Genomic DNA, 17,472 nt, shown 5'->3' on the forward strand with positions numbered 1-17,472 from the left:
ATTGGGGCAGGGAATGTATGGATATGCTTTATACAATTGATGTATGTATATGTATGGATTGTGATAAGAGTTGTATGAGTCCCTAATAAAATGTAAAAAAAAAAAAAGAGTTCTCACAGACTGAGGTTAACATTTTTGGGGGGCAAATACATATCAAACAAAAGACTATAATCTCCAAAATCTATGTTGTTGTTGTTCGGTGTCATTGAGGCAGTGCTGACCCAGTGACCCTCAGCACAACAGAACCAACACTGACTGGTGCCTTGCCATCCTCACAACTGTTCCCATGACTGAGCCCACGGCTGCAGCCACTGTCTCAAGCCACCTCGTCAAGAGCCTTCCCCTCTTTCTGCCCTCCGTCCCCCGCTTTGCCAAGCATGATGTCCTTCCCCAGGAACTGCTCTCAACTGATAACACGTCCAGTCTGTAAGCCCAACCAAGTCTTGCCATCCTTGCCTCGAAGGTGCACTTTCCGCACTTCTTCCAACACAGATCTGCTTGTCTTCTTAGCAATCTTCTCCAGCATAATTCATATGCATCGGTTCTTCGGTCTTCCTTATTCAACATCCAACTTCACAGGCTTGGGAGCAATGGAAAACACCATGGCTTGGGTCTGCCTCAACGCGACATCCTTCCTCTTCAATACCCTAAAGTGATCTTATGCAGCAGATGTACCTAGTGCAAAATCTCCTGATCTCTTACATGCTAAAATCTATAGAATACTTTAACATCTTAATAAGAAAAAGACAAATAACCCAATTAAAAATCGGGCAGAGGGCATTACCAAAGAAGACATTCAGGCAGCCAACAAACAGAAGAAATACTTACTATGACTAGCCATCAAGTGACAGAAATTAAGACAATGATGACTGACGGCAAATTTCAAAACACCAAAGATAACACATGCTGGAGGGAGTACGCACTGCCGGGGGGGGGGGGGGGGCTGTGACACAGCACAAGCTTTTTCCAACTGGGGACGGAGACAGTGTAGGGCCCAGGCTCAGGACTAGTTGGTATCTGCCAAGTAGAACTAAAGAACGTAGTGTGAACAGACACAGACCCATGTTCACCACAGAAGCTGGCACAATCTAAATACCCACGGGTGGACCATCAGATAAACCAGCACTGGTATGACACACAATGGAGTACTGAGCACTGCTAGACAGTAACAATGAAGCCGATGGCATAGAGAGATTTGGAGGGCAATATGCTGAATGATGATGGCCAAGCACTGAAGGACAGACATTAGGAGACTACTGTTTTTGGTTTTTTAATTCAAGATAAAGGTTTTCCTATCAAAAGGCATGGCCTCTGATGGTTTCCTGGAGTGGGAGAGACAAGGAGGACAGGGAAGCATCAGGCTAGGGGTCAGCAGGTGTGGACTTGGGTGAAGACCCTCTACCAGAGTCAATTCTGACTCATAGTGTCCAGGTAGAGCAGAGCAGAATGGCCTCCTGTGGGTTTCCAAGACTGCAAATCTTTACGAGAGCGGAAAGCCTCATCTTTCTCCCACGGTGCAGCTGCTTGGATCAAACTGCTGACCTTGCAGTAAGCAGCCCAATGCAGAAGCATGATCCACTCCGCCCCCAGGGCTCCTAAACCTGGAGGAAGGGGGATGGGAGGGGATGAGCAACCGGGCGAGCCATTGAGAGATTTGATACATTATTTAAGCTACTGACTGTAAAAGTGGTGATCTGATCACGTAAATCCCCACCTAATCCACAATTAAGTTAGAAGGAAAGTCTTTTAAAAAACAAAGTTAGTGTTTCTTATTTTCAGAGCCCACTGAATGTTCAGCTGCCAATGCTGATGAACGTACACCCTTCAATTTTCCCTGGGGTAAGGGCTGGCAAACACTGGCCTCATCCACAGGACCACACTAAGGACAAAGATGCGGTGAAGGGTCGCCTCAACAAGTCTGGGCTGCTGACGCCCTGCACAGTCCACGGCGTGGCCTTTGACCTGCCCCTGGGAACTGACCTCTGAGCCCGATAGCATTTCTTTATCTTGGAGCCTTGGGACCTGCCAGTTTCTGGTGATGATGTGATTTATGGTGGGGGCTTTGGGACTGGAGACCATGCTTGATCACCCATGTGGTCAGCCACACCCAGATGACCAGCCCCCCAGTAAAACTCTGGATACCAAGGTGCAGGGGTCGGAGAGCTGCCACACAGTGCTGCAGGCAGGGACCATGAAGCCATGTGAACACGGGGAAGGGCTCCTAGACTGCCACCTGACACACCTCTTTTCCCTTCGGATGTGCGTCTGTACTTGCTCACCGTCCTCAATGGGAGCCATGGGCACGGGCAGCTTTCTGAGCCTCCGAGGGGCCTGTCCAGGGAACCTGCATGCAGCTGCACATTGGAACAATGCTAAGCCCTCACCATGATGGGTGGCAGTGTAGGAGCAAGCGGTGAGATTAATTTTGAAATGTACAAACGTCCTAACGCGCCCCCCCCCAAAAAAAAGGGCTGCTGGCAGGGTGGGCTGAGTGCAGAGATATGCCTGCAGCAAATCGGGATGGCAACGGACACCTTGGTCCTTGTGCTCACCTGTGCCTGTAAGGTGAGCAGGTGACACTGCTGATGCTTCACAAAAGGGTAGCTTCATTAAGGTACACACTGCCAGAAACAGTGATTTCATGACTTGGTGTTCAATAACGGTGGTTGAGGGAGGTTCTTCTCATTCCAGAAAAGTTTCACTTCCAGCCCCGAATCTAAAACCGACTAAGCCATCACGCTATGTGGTGGAACAAGTCAGGCCACCCAGCTTCTGTCAAACTATCCAGAGTTCAGTTCAGTTCATGAGCGCCCGTGCAGCCACGGCAGATGCAACCAAGTCGGTGACAGGAGGCGGATACAGTCTTTCCCACTGGGTATCTGCTGTTGAATCAATCACACAAGGCATGGCCATAGGATTTAAGCCCTTTCGGCTTTCACAAGTTTTTCGAATTTGTCCAACTAAGTATTTTCCAGGCTTCATGCATTTTATCGCCATCAGTGCGACATGTCCTAGCGGATTCCACATCAGGTTGGGTTAGTATTTCCCAGCCTTCCTAGAAATGTTCCCCCATGGACTTTCCTAGAGGCTCCCTCTTGGGAACATCAAAACTCACCACCAATGCTCCAGTGAAACAACCGAACCACATCAGGGACAACACAGAGAGCCACTCATGACTGTTCCACTCTCCTTTCAAGTTGACAGTGGGTGTGGCCCCCAAGGGCCTCAACTCTGCACGCAACACTTCTCTGGAAGGCTCTGCGACCGTGTCCCTCGAGTTCACTCTCTCTGGACACATTTCTTGGTCAAGCATGAATCCCCTCCCACGGGCAAATGGGTGCTTTGCCGGGTTGATAAAGGGGTCCCATTTCCGTTGCTGTAAACCTCACACTTTCCTGGGTTGGGAACACCGGGATGAGTTGTGACCGGGCAACAGCGACACACCTACTGGAAGGTTTCAGCCGCCACGGTGTCCCTGGATAAAAGCAACGCACTACCGTCTGCTCAGGGAGGTGGCACGCAGCCCCATGACTGACAGGGGCATGCAGGCCCCGACAACAGGATACACACGGTGCACCCCCCTTCCTGAACTCGCCGCAGCAAGAACTCCAAAGAGCACACAGTACTCAATGGGACGACTATGCTTGGGGAGGCCTGTGGCACTTAGCATGGGCCTCCGCCTGAGACAAAACAGCGGGAGCTGGACTCTGCGGGCACCATGGGGCCTTGTCGTCAGGCGGGCCTCCCTGCCGAATGCTGGAGCCTCAGGTGGAGGGACATGGGTGCCCAGTGGCAGCAAGGCCGGGAGGGTGGGCCAGCAGCCTGCCCGTCACTCAGACCCATGCCCTCTGCCTCACCACCTGTACCCCATCTGAGGCCCCGCGAGGCAGAGCCTGGGCAGAGGACCCTTTAAAGTCACCAAGCCCAAACCAAACACACTGTCATGGAGCTGACTCAAACTGAGTGACCCTACGGGGCTTTCCAAGAACCTAAATCTTTTTTTTTTTTTTTTTAACAATTTATTAGGGACTCACACAACTCTTATCACAATCCACACATATACATACATCAATTGTATAAAGCACATCCATACATTCCCCGCCCCAATCATTCTCAAAGCATTTGCTCTCCACTTAAGCCCTTTGCATCAGGTCCTCTTTTTTTTCCCCTCCCTCATGTGCCCTTGGTAATTTATACATCGCTATTTTGTCATATCTTGCCCTATCCGGAGTCTCCCTTCCGCCCCTTCCCTGCCGTCCCTCTCCCAGGAAGGAGGTCACATGTGGGTCCTTGTAATCAGTTCCCCCTTTCCAACCCACTCGCCCTCCACTCTCCCAGCATCGCCCTCACACCCTTGGTCCTGAAGGTATCATCCACCCTAGATTCCCTGTGCCTCCAGCCCTCATATGTACCAGTGTACCACCTCTGCCCTATCCAGCCCTGCAAGGTAGAATTCGGATGATGGTAGTTGTGGGGAGGAAGCATCCAGGATCTGGGGGAAAGCTGTGTTCTTCATCGGTACTACCTCGCACCATCATTGACCCATCTCCTCTCCTAAACCCCTCTGTGAGGGGATCTCCATTGGCCGACACTTGGGCCTTGGGTCTCGACCCTAAATCTTAACAGCAGCAGACAGCTCTTCTTTCACCATGGGATTGACTCATGGGTTTGTAGCTTGACTGGGGCTCGTGGGGGAAAGGCAGGGGTGTGCAGTCAGATGGGGCAGGGAGACCGAGCACATGGTGAACCTAACAGGAACCCGAGGGCACAGAGAGCGGCAAGTGTTCTGTCCTTTGTACCCAACCAGCGAAACCCAGGTGCCTCTGCTCTTCTCTTTAGACACAGCGGGGGACACACACAATGCCGAGTCTTAACAACCAGCCCCACCTGTGCGTGCCTGTGACGGCCTTAAAGACTGTATCTGCTGCTGCGAGCCCTCCCTCCACTGTCCTCCACCAGCGGAGATGTCGCTGCCCAGCCCTGCGTGTCCCCAAGGTCAGACGATCAGGACCCATGGGGTTTTCCCTGGCCGCTTTCTGCAAGATCACTCAGTCTGGAAGCTCCACTGAAACCTGTCGAACTTAAAAGCCCTGAAAGACAGTTGGTGGCCATGGCAGGGAACGCTGACCAAGAACTGACTAGGTGCGCCCCACGTGACGTCCAAGGAAATCGGAATCCATGTGCCTGGGCATGACCCTCCTTTCAGCTCTGTCCCTCACCCATGAGCCACACAGAAATAGGCCTTACTCCTGTAAGGCACCAACCCTGGTTCGGAAGACTCAACACTAGAGTCAATGCTCCCCATTCATCTACACTGCCACTTCAATGCAAAATCACCTGCACTACCATTCTAATACAAAACCATCTATGCCACCATTTCAAATATAAAATCTGACTCGGTTCTTTCCATAGAAAAAAATGACTCTGGGAAAGGCAAGAAACCAGAAGAGCCGAATGGCTCCAGCCGAGGCCCCGTGCTACGCCTGGCTTCAGGACTTAACTGCAGATGGCAGGTTCCCACACCGAGTGGGCTGCGTGCCCTTCACCACCCGCCAGGGCCATGCAGAGCTCTGCTCCCACAGGCACAGAACGTAGGTGGTGGCCACAGGGGCCTGGTGGAGACCTGAGACAGATCCCACTGCAGCAGACCTCGGCTGACACCCAAGGCACTGAGGGCTCCATGCCTTGCTTCCCTGCCAGGCCTCTGTTCTGGTTTTCAAAGGTCTTACCAGATGCATGAGGACCCGTCAGAAAGTACTGCCACAGACCACAGAAACCTGCATTACACAAGGATACCCAAGGAAGAGCCATCCTCCCTCCACAGTCTTCCATCTGGCTCTGCACCCTAAGGATGGCAGTTCCAGGCTCTCCCCCGCCACCCCCCAGGGACTCAGCCTGTACCCTTTCTAACCGCTCTGAGTTCCAGGAACAAAGTATGGTCTGAGGGGCAGGACCAGGGCTGGGCAGCATTTCAAATTAAATCCTCACAGGATGGCCTCGCTGCCCTCAAAGCATGAGCAGGTGGCTTGTCACAGTGGAGAGTCCTGGGCATAGCGCGTATAGACCGTGCTGAGCTGACTCTCTGCCTTCAATTCTGCTTCAACGGGACCTTTCAGGAAGGTCCCTGGTGGGATGAGGGGTCTGAATACAGCTGCCAGTGACTGCAGACACAGGTTCAAACACGTTGTGTGGGGCAGATCTGGGCACGCGTGATAAACCTGGACACACACACACACGCAGGAACAGAGACAAGGTGGGTTTCAGCAGCCCACGCCATGGGTACCACCCTCCTCCCATCATGGGCCCTGGAAGTGGGACCCTGCACACTGGACAGAATCCCCTGCAGGACCAATTCCCAGTGGCTCCCCTGGGCCCAGGGAGAATGAGATGGTGTGTGTGTGTGAGAGAGAAAGAGAAAGAGAGATAGGGCAGGTGTGTGAGTGTGTGGGGGTAGAGCTAGAGATGAGGCAGGCACGCTTGCATGTTAGTGTGTGTGAAACAGCTCAGGTAGGAGGGAGTTCACGAGTGAGAGGGCGAAGGGGCGGGTGTGCATGCGTGAGAGTGAGTGTGCAATGGGGCACCAGTAGTCAGAGATGGGACACAAAGGAGGAAATGCAGGTGGAGTCCATTTCCAACTTGTGGCAGGAACAAAAAGGACAGCAGTCCTCAGGAGGGCCGGACCCCTGCTCCCCAGGTTCCTGGGGCCGACCCTGCCATGCCAGCTCCCTACTTTCTTTGGTGAACTTCAGGAGCATTCAGCAGGTTTCAAGTGTCTTTGGCCACACTGTCAGAAGCTACAGCCCTGGATGCCCCACTCACCCTGCCTCCAGCAACCTGTAAAGACAGGACTGAGCAGGGGCTGAGGAAACAGAGGCAAACAGCCCTCAGAGGGGGTTCCGGGATCTGCCCGCCCACCAGAGAGGGTTCCGGCTCTGGGCTCAGGCAGGGTCCAGGTCTAGACCAGGGGGGGTCACTGGCCACGCTGTGCCCAGAGCAGGCCATCAGCAGGCTTGGGGGTACAGGGTCTCAGCAGCCCCCTGGCAGGGGTACCTGGTCACTAATGCACACATGGGAGAAGGTGCTGTGTGGGTTATCTTCAGGAGAGAGCCCTCACCTCTCACCCAGGGAGGGGACACACAGGCAGGCAGTGGCTGGCCTCTATAGTGCCCCCACTGGGAAGCTAAGTGGGGTTAGGCAGAACCAGCTTCTGAAGGAGAGGGTCACTCCCTTAGGCTGGGGATCAACACTGGGGGGGTCCAGGGCAGTCCTCATGAGGCAGTGTGGGGGCTGTACCCCAACGACACTCAGACCTACAGATGCCCCGCCTCATCCCCCCACACCTGCCTGCTATGAGAGGACCCAAGACACAGCCCCTGGAGCTGCCCATCCAGGGTGGGACAGAGGGGGCCCACCAGGACGGCTGGGCCTAGGTGTTGCTCTTTGGGAATACGTTCCAGGGGGTGGGGCACCAGGGGCAGGCTCTTCTCTGAGAAATAGAGGGCCTAGAGCAGCAGATTTGAGTTAGGGAGCCCACAAGAGCCCAGAAAGGCAGAAGTCCGGCATCATTCCTGCTCTCCTGCCTCTGGGCCGGCAGGACATTTTGGAGTGGCTGTGGACCTCAGCAGGGGCCAGTGCCAGGTGCCCAGTCTCTTGGCCTGCCCACCCCATTCCCACTGGCGGCCGACCAAGGGCCTCTGTCTAAGCCAGGTTGCTGCCAACAACATCAGCCACCCCAGGATATAGCAGGCCCTGTGCCTGCCCGGGCTGACCCACTTCAGCCAGCTGGTCAGTTGGCGCAAGCCGGGTGCCCACGCCCAGGGCATCACACAGACACAACAGGCACGCAGAGCTGGGGCGCTGGACACGCACGAGCAGTCCTCGCGCTGAGTCTGAAACTCAGACGAAGCTGGGTGCCCCGTGTCCCACTTGCTCAGCCTGGACCCTCTGTGTGGGGCACCCTGCCTTTGGGAAAAGAGAACTCCTCACAGCCCAGGAGGTTGCCTGGGAACAGGCCTTCCACAGCCCCCTGCCCCACTGGCCTCACCCCACAACTCAGCCCACTTGCAAGACTGGGGGAAAGGGGGTGTCCCTGTTCTGGAAAGTCTAGACAGCCCCTCCCCAGACCCGGATACGTGGGGACTGGACAATACCACAGGACCATCTGAAACCAGAAGTAGCCACCAGGCACATAAGTGGGGCCACTGACCCATGGGTGCGGTGACGGGGTGCACTCCACGAAATCCACCCTCAGGGTAGACAACTGCTGGGCTGGCTTGGGGTGGGGGTGGCAGCAGCACAGCGGCCTGGGGGGCTGGGTTCCAGTCCCCTCACCCAGGGCCTGGTGTGGGCTTCGGCCAGACATGGTGGGGGTGAGCCATGCCCGGCACAGCACACCTGTGGCACCGCATGTCCATGGCCACAACCGACAGCCTGGGCTGGTCCACAGCATCACACACACCTAATGCTCCGAACCGTCTCCCCACACCCACTCAATCCCCTGCCGTCTGACTGAGACTGCCTCATCTTTTGCCCATGGAGAGGCTGGCAGGCTTGATCCACCTACCTTGTGGTAAGCCAGTGCCACCAGGACCCCGTCCGACCTTACTCAGTGACACTCGAAGACAAAACGTACCGCTCAAGGAGCGAGCAGCCTTAATGGCATGGGGCCTGATGCGAGATCCAGCCAGTAGTCCAGGCACCAGCAGGGGCTCCTGCAGGACCCAGGACTCCTCCCTGGGGAGGGCCTGGGTGTGGGTGCATCCCTGGGACCAGAGTGCACAGCCCACACTGGGCAAACCTCCCTACCCGGTTATTCCCCACAGAAGCTGCAGAGTAGGGGCGGGTCCCTGGTGGACCAGTAGTGTCGGGGAGGCCACCAGGGCTTGGCCCGCAGGGAACCCTATGCCCAGATAGGCCCTCAATTCCCCTGGGTCGGCCACATCCTTCCCTGGGTTCAGTAGTTCACACATTAAATTCGTGGTGGGACCGTCAGCCCCACGTGCTGGGAGAGACCACGGGCAGAGGCAGCTGGCCCCAGGAGCTGAAGGGGGCAGTGAGGTGGGCCGTGGGGCAGCTCTGGGAAGTCTGAGGCCAGAGGAAGGGCAGGTGGAGCTTCCCACCAGGGAGGTAGTGGGCAGGACAGGCCTCAGGAAGGGGCCGTGCAGGGGCTTCTAGGACACAGGAGGTCCTGACCAATGGGGAGTTGGGAGTCACACAGAACACTCCCAAACACTGTGTGTTCCAAGACAACGGCACCCATGGGGGCAGGGGAGGCACCCTCTGGTGACACTGGACCCCTCCCCAGGGAGAAGGAAGGTGGGGGTGAAAATGGTGAGCTCCCAGCTGGCCTGGCCAGATGAGCGCTGCCACGTGCCTGACCACCCCAATGACAGGCCACAGGGCCATCTCAAAGGGACACTGCATTCTAGGCACCACAGTCAGGGTAGGGCACTAAGGATGCAGGAACATCCCCTCCACCACTGAGGGGGCTGAATGGGGGGAAAAGACAGACGAGATGCCCACCCTGGGGACGGCATGGCCTTGTGTGTGACCACTCATCTCCCTGTGGAAGGCTGGGCAGACCCCCACCCCCACCCTACCGGGGCCTCAGAGAGCCCCACAAACGGGCATGGCCTGGCTAGGGGCCTCCTGGGGCCACGGGGCAGTCAGCGGCAGCATCCCCTCACCTTGTGCCTGCTCCCCAGTTCTTGCAAGCCACCTCCCCGATGGGCTAGGGTCAGCAGTGGGCAGAGAAAAGTTTGGGGTGGCAGGGGCCAGCCCAGAGTAACTGCTGTCAGCCACCTGAAAGGAGGCACAGCTCGGGACCCCACGCATATTCGCGGGCCAAACAGGTCTGGGGCCCGTGGGAGGCTTCCAGAAAAGCAGGCTGGCCTCGGGGCACACGGGCGCCCCTTCCCTGCACTCCGGCCTGCCCACGGGGCCCTCGCGGGATCCCACAGGCCCCCACCGCAGCCCCGAATCTCCGGCTCCCAGGGGCCTCCAGGCCACGTGCTGAGCCGGGGGCCTCCGCAGCCAAGGCCCCAGGCCCCGCCTGCAGCCCCTCCGGAGATGCCCGCCGTCCGCCCGCAGGGCCCCCAACAGGTGGGCAGCGCCCCCGCCCGCGCCGGCTAGGCGCCGCGGGCCCCTCTCGGCGACAAGGCCAGGCCGGCGAGCGACGGGCCCAGCGGCCCGGGAAGATGGGGCGCCGGCGCGGGCCTGCGTGCGCGGGGAGCGGCCGGAGCGCGGCCCGGGCCCGGCGGGGGCGCAGGGCCCGGAGCGGGTGCAGCCCAGGGCAGGGGCGGCGGCGCGGAGATAAAGGCGGCGGCGGGCCCGGGCGCGGCCTTACCTCCGACCCTGTACATGTTGGCGGCCATGTCCGCGCCGGCGGCGGGAGGCGGGAGGCGGGAGGCCGGCGGGCGGGCGGAAAATGGAGGCTCGGTGCGGGGGCGCGGGCGGGGGCGCGGGCCGTTTAAAGGGGCCGCGCTGAGCCGCCGCTGCCGCCGCCGCCGCCGCCGCCGCCGCCGCCGAGGCCGCGCAGGACGGGAGGCCGGCGAGGCGGGCGGGAGAGGAAGAGGAGGAGCGGCCGGCGGCGGCGCGGCGCGGGGAGGGGCCTCGGGCGCCACCGCCCACCGCGCGGGCCGTTACCCGACCCCGCGCGCCTCCGCCCGCTCAGCCCCAGGCCGCGGCGCGCACCCCCTTCCGCGCCCCGCCGCGGGCCCCCGCCTGCCCCCCCCCCGCCCCACCCAGGCCCCCACTCCGCGCATTTCCCCACCCTGGGCCTTGGGCCCAGGCCCCATCCCGGACCCCCATTCCTGTCTGGTCACCCGCCCCCACACCGAGCCCCACTCTGCCCGCAGCCCCAATCTGCAGCTCCCACAGCCACCCACATCCCCGCACCCATTATTCCCCACCTCTACCCCAGCCTCCATCTTGACGGGGGCGGGAAGGGCCTACAGCCACAATCTTCGGCCTCACTTCCACCTCCACCTCACTCACACCCCACGTCCCCATCCAGGGCCCCTACCCAGCCCCCACCCCAATCTGGCCTCACCTCTGCTCCCCAGGCACCCCCCACCCTCTAATGTTAGATGAATCAGCAGAATCAGAATCCAGCTTGAACTTGTAGCTACTTCCTGTGGATTTGTTGCTGCACTTCGGAATTATCTTCAGCAAAATTTTACTTGCTTGTAATATTAATGAACGTGATCATTATTTTTTCTGCATTCTATTGGTTCACTGTTCTTTGGCATGGGCATATGGGTCGAAAGTCAAGCTGGAGGCTCTCCTTGGCTCTCATAGTTGCCGACATGCAGGAAGACACTGGCTACTGGAGGCAGAGACAGCTGCTCAGAGGTCAGCAATCCAGCCTCATGGATGCAGAGTGCTGGGATCCCCAGCCACTGTTAGATGCACGACCCAGACCAGCAAGAAGTGGGGAGCCTTCCCACAGACACTGCTTACACGGGCCAGACCACACCCCCAGGAAAACGCCCATAGTCGACCCTGGCCTCACCTTGGCAGATGCCAATTGAGCTTCTCCGGCACCTCTTTCCACAGATGTCAGTGGATTTGATCCCTATGTATGTCATCTGGAGAGGTCCACTTGTACAGTCGCCATTGATGTTGAAGACAGGTATTTGCAATGAAGTCATTGGTCTGACAGAATTCTATCATGTGGTCACCAGTTTCCTTTCTCTCACAAAAAGCATATTTTCCAACAACTGACCCTTTCTTATTTCCCATTTTAAGATTTCAACCACTAATGATTATCAATCCACCTTGATTTCCTGTTTGATCAATTTCAGACTGCAAAAGTTAATAGACTTTATTATCACTAGCTGTATTGGTTGGTGCATAAATTTAAATGATAGTTGTACTAATTGAATTTCCCTGTGGCACATACATACTATCCTATTACCTACAGTATTGTACTTCATCCAGGTACAAGTTCCGCATGACCACAACAAAGTGATCTGGAACACCCATCTTTCTCGACTATCCATAGTTTGTTATGATCCTCAAAGTCGAATGCGTTGGCACACTCAATAAAACACAAGTAAACATCTTTCTGGTGTTTTCTGCTTTGAACCAAGATCCATCTGACATCAGCAATGATCGCCCTTGTTCCACATCCTCTTCTCAATCACTCCACTAATGTACTGCTGCAACGCTTGTTGAATGGCCTTCAGCAAAATTGTGCTTGCATGTGTTATCAGTGAGAGTATTCTACTGCTGGAGCATTCTGTGGGGTCACCTCTCTTTGGAATGGCACAAAGATGGATCTCTTCGCATCAGGTGGCCAAGTAGCCGTCTTCCAAATTTCCTAGCAGAGACCAGAAAGTGTTTGCAGTGCTTCATCAGCTTGTTGAAACATTGCTGTCGGTCAGGATTCCAGCTTGGCCTTCAGTGCAGCTTGACCTTCGTTCAAGACCGTTGGTTCTTGCTCCTGAAACAGTGGGATGCCCATGAGTTCTTTTTGGTGCAGTGACTCTGGGCACTCTTTCTATCTTCTTTTGATGCTTCCTGAATCATTATTTTGCCCCTAGAACCTTTCAATATTGCGACTCAAAACTTGACTTTTTTCTGGATTTTTCCCATTTAAGGCGTGCTAGGCATGTTTGTCTCTTTTGATTTTCTAGCTCTAGGTCTCTGCACACTTAATTATAATATTTAACCTTGGCTTCTCCAGCTGCCCTATTAAACTATTCTACTCAGCTCTTTGACTCCATCATTTCTTCATTTACTTTAGCTACTCTGTCAGTCTCTTCTGGCATTTACTTTGAGCTTTTCTTTCTTTCCAGTCTTTTTTTTTTTTTAAACATTTTATTAGGGGCTCATACAAATCTTATCACAATCCATACATATACATACATCAATTGTATAAAACACATCCATACATTCCCCGCCCCAATCATTCTCAAAGCATTTGCTCTCCACTTAAGCCCTTTGCATCAAGTCCTCTTTTTTTCCACCCTCCCTCCCCGCTCCCCCCTCCCCCATGTGCCCTTGGTAATTTATACATCGTTGTTTTGTCATATCTTGCCCTATCCGGCATCTCCCTTCCCCCCTTCTCTGCCGTCCCTCTCCCAGGGAGGAGGTCACATGTGGATCCTTGTAATCAGTTCCCCCTTTCCAACCCACTCACCCTCCACTCTCCCAGCATCGCCCCTCACACCCTTGGTCCTGAAGGTATCATCCACCCTGGATTCCCTGTGCCTCCAGCCCTCATATGTACCAGTGTACAACCTCTGCCCTATCCAGCCCTGCAAGGTAGAATTCGGATCATGGTAGTTAGGGGGAGGGAGCATCCAGGATCTGGGGGAAAGCTGTGTTCTTCTCGGTACTACCTCGCACCCTGATTGACCCATCTCCTCTCCTAAACCCCTCTATGAGGGGATCTCCATTGGCCGACACTTGGGCCTTGGGTCTCCACTCTGCACTTTCCCCTTCATTCAATATGATATATATGTATATTATACATATATATACACACACACACATATATATACATATACACACATAAATGTTTTTTATTTTGCATGATGCCTTATACCTGGTCCCTTTGGCACCTCGTGATCGCACTGGCTGGTGTGCTTCTTCCATGTGGGCTTTTTTGCTTCTGAACTAGATGGCCGCTTGTTCACCTTCAAGCCTTTAAGACCCCAGACACTATCTCTTTTGATAGCCAGGCTCCATCAGCTTTCTTCACCACATTTGCTTATGCACCCATTTGTCTTCAGCGATCCTATCATGGAGGTGTGCAGCCAATGATATGATTTTTTGTTCTTTGATGCCTGATAACTGATCCCTTTGGGACCACTCGATCACACAGGCTGGTGTGTTCTTCCATGTGGACTTTGTTGCTTCTGAGCTAGATGGCCGCTTGTTTATCTTCAAGCCTTTAAGACCCCAGTCACTATCTCTTTTGATAGCCGGGCACCATCAGCTTTCCTCACCACATTTACTTGTTCATCCACTTTGGCTTCAGCAGTTGTGTCGGGAGAGTGAGCATCATAGAGTTCCAATTTAATAAAAGAAAGTATTCATGCATAGAGGGAGTGTTTGAGTAGAGGCCCAAGGTCCTTCCGCCACCTTAATGCTAAACCTATAAATATAGATACAGAGATTCACTTCCCCATCCTCCTATATATATTTGCATGTACATGTCTTTGTCTAGACCTCCATAAATGCCCTTTGACTCCTAGCTCTTTCCTCCATCTCCCTTGACTTTCCTCCTGCCCTACTACCATGCTCCGTCCCTACCTGGGCTAGAGTATACCTCTTCTCTAAGCAACCTTACCCTTGATCATTCCCCACCAAGCCTGCCACTCCCCCCTCTCTACCACTTTGGGTCCCATGTTGTTCCCTTGTCCCTGTGTTTGTTAACACCACTTCCTTACCCCCACTACCCCCCCACCCCAAGTCCCCCCGGAACTATCGGTCCTGATGTTTTCCCTCCAGATAGTTCATCCAGCCTGTCCTATTCAGACAGAGCTGTGGAGACACTAACATGCACGAAAACAAGACAGAGGAAAACAAAGCAACAGTATACAACCAGACAACAAAAACAAAACACTTCACAAAAGAAAAGCTTGTAGTTAGTTTAGGGATCGTTTGCAGGCCCTTAGGAGCGTTTTCCAGTCCAGTCTGTTGGGGCACCATGCCCTGGCCCCAAAGTCCACTTTCAGCATTCCCTGGGGACCTTGCCGCTCCATTCCCTTGCTGTTCCACTGCACTCCCCCAGTGCTTTGCCTTGGTGTGCTTGGATCAGGTCAGGTGCAATTCCCACACTGTGTCTCTGGTGCTGTCTCCTGTATTGCCCTTAGTCACTGAGTGGCATCATTTCTCATAGTGGGACCAGCCATGTTGTTCTCTCTGTGGACTGGCTGCTCTACTCAGGAACATCATCCTCACGGTCTGGTGGGCTAGGCTGTGTTCCACTCTCTCCTCCTGCCTTTCATCTGCTCCCGTGTGCTCTGATCAGATATGTCCATCTCCCGGAGGTGCAGAGTCAATGTCGTCCTTTGGAACAAATTCTTTTCAAGGGAGGAGCAGGAATCCACTTAATTTATGGTGCTGGGGCCAGCCTCCCAGACCTCTCCACTGGTTCCCTACTCCATGCTGGGATATTGCATTCATACCTTGCGGCACTGGGTTGAAGTCTGGTCCCACTTTCCCTGTGGAGATATAAACAATACCCTCCCCTTGGGTGGATTAGTTCCCCATGCCCCCACTCCCCTTTTCTTCCTTATATTCATGCTTTTGTTTTCCTTCCCCCCCACCTCCTCCACCATTGTCTACCATGTGCATCCCTGGTTTTGGTCTTTCCAGTCTTTTTAATGACCTTTTGTTTTCTTCAGAAAAGATGTTCTTGATGTCCTCCCCCAGCTGGTCAGGTCTTTTGTCATTACTGTCCCGTGCATCAAATCTGGTTTTGAGATGTTCTCGAAATTCAGGTGGAATAAACTCAAGGTAGTACTTTGACTCCTGTGGACTTTTAAATTTTTTCCTCAGCTTTCGACCTGAACTTGCATATGAGCAATTAATGGTCTGTTCCACAGTCAGCACCTGGTCTGATTGTAGTTACTGATATTGGACTTCCCCATTGTGTCTTCCCTTAAATGTCATCAATTTGATTTCTGTGTATTTCATCAGAATTTCATGTGTATTAATTGCCTTTTGTGTTGTTGAAAAAAGGTATTTGCTGTGGACAAATAGTTGGTTTTGCAAAATGCTATCATGTGATTTTCAGCTTTGTTTCTGTCACCAAGACCCTCTTTTCCAGCTTCTATTCCTTCCTCTACTTCCAACATTTGCATTCTAATCACCAATAAATATCCATGTATCTTAATTGCATGCTTGATCCATTTCTCATTGAAGTTATTGGTCAAATTCTTCAATTTCTTCATCACTAGCTTTTGTGGTTGGTGCATAAATTGAATATTATGCTGTATTAATTCATTTCCTTGAAGGCAAATAGACATAATCCTCTCACAGACAGCATTATGTTTCAAGGTTGATTTTGAAATGTACTTCTTAACAATGAGTGCGATATCATTCCTCTTGATTGTGTTATTCTTGGCATCGTAAATCTTAGGTTTTCCTGATTTACAATGGCCAGTACCAGTCCACTCCTTAGGCGTTCAGTATCTGACAGTGTTCCAAGGCTATGAATAAGGTTTTCAGGGGCTGGAGCCTCCAAAGCGGGCAGCTCTGGAAGCTCTGTTGAAACCTGTTCCCTTTGGGTGACTCTGCTGGCATTTGAAATACCAGTGACAACCAGCATCCCAGCAACACACAATCCGCCACAGCAGGACAAACTGACAAACAAGTAGTGGGAGCGATGACAGTCTCTTGGCTACCAAAGTAGCAGTTACATTTTCACACGGGAAAGCTTTCACCAAGTGTGAGCAAAGCACACCATTACTAAAATGTACTTGTGTCCATTTGATGGTGGGAGCGGACTAAAGCCTCATGTCCATTGAAGCATAGGCTCAGGGAGCAAGGGGCGTTTTCCTGAAGACATTCAAAGGTCCTTCCAGGGCGACCATGGAGGCCACGTCAGCAGTGGCTGGTGACACATTCAACAATATTAAACAATTTATCCCACCCATAATTCTTCAGAATTGCAATGACTTCATCTTATCCCACATAGTTCACGTGCAAAAGCCTGGTCATAGGGATATCAGTGTCTGCAAAGGGCAGGCTTGTCCTCGGGGCCTACGTATAATTTCATAGTGGTGGTGAAAGAGCAACTTGATCAACGCCGATCATCAATGTCTGCACTTGGCTGTGTTTTCAGAGACTTTCTGAAACGACTTCTGATAGGGTCATATCTTACATTATCATGCCATAGGTGTCCTTAGCTCCCCACCCTTCTCCCAATCATGATGTGATTGTGATCATGCATGAGAATTACCATACCTTAACTAAATCAGGGGGTAGGAGGGTTGGGGAGCTCTCTGTTTTGCTGCTTTACCTGTTACAGTATTCTCTTTGTTTACGGCATTTCCTGAGGCGGATGGACTTGAATTTTAATGGCAGCATTCTTGGAGGGGAGCCAAAGCTTTTTAAATGGTCTGCCACTAAGATGCTTTTTTAAAACTTGGTCCCAGAGGATGTTAGGAAAACCTTCTGTTTCCATAGCACATTACAATATGAAAGACCTCAAAATTATACCTCTTCAGTGTAACCATTTACTGACCATCCCGAAGTCAGTTTGCAAGACCTCGAGTGCCATCTGTTCAGTCTGCTGTTCAGGAATGGCATTATCTTCAAGAATTCCAGTAGAGGTGGTCACTGCAGTGTCCCTGTAGTGAGAGCTGTTGGCATCAGGCATTAAATATGATCCACCCAGGAAGAAAATTGAATCGGGGTTACAAAGAGAAGTCTCTTTCAAATCCTTTTCAACAGAAAGTTGCATCTAAGCAACTCTGTATGGAGTGGATGCTGTCACCTGGAGATGAGAGTGTG

General features: G+C 53.4%; 1 protein-coding gene across 5 annotated transcripts in view; it reads right to left on the minus strand.

Annotated features, from left to right (window-relative positions):
• The window catches only part of MTA1 (metastasis associated 1), a 39,355-nt gene extending 28,737 nt beyond the window's left edge, over window positions 1-10,618 (minus strand). For all 5 annotated transcript variants that reach the window (XM_075530647.1, XM_075530645.1, XM_075530644.1 and 2 more), the window contains exon 1: window positions 10,346-10,618. In XM_075530647.1, the coding sequence (XP_075386762.1) occupies window positions 10,346-10,373 (28 nt within the window). In that variant the 5' untranslated portion in view covers window positions 10,374-10,618. The remainder of the gene's footprint in view (window positions 1-10,345) is intronic.
• Between the last annotated feature and the right edge of the window lie 6,854 nt (window positions 10,619-17,472).

The sequence above is a fragment of the Tenrec ecaudatus genome, chromosome 14, assembly GCF_050624435.1.
Source record: "Tenrec ecaudatus isolate mTenEca1 chromosome 14, mTenEca1.hap1, whole genome shotgun sequence".
NCBI classification, from domain to species: Eukaryota; Metazoa; Chordata; class Mammalia; order Afrosoricida; family Tenrecidae; genus Tenrec; species Tenrec ecaudatus.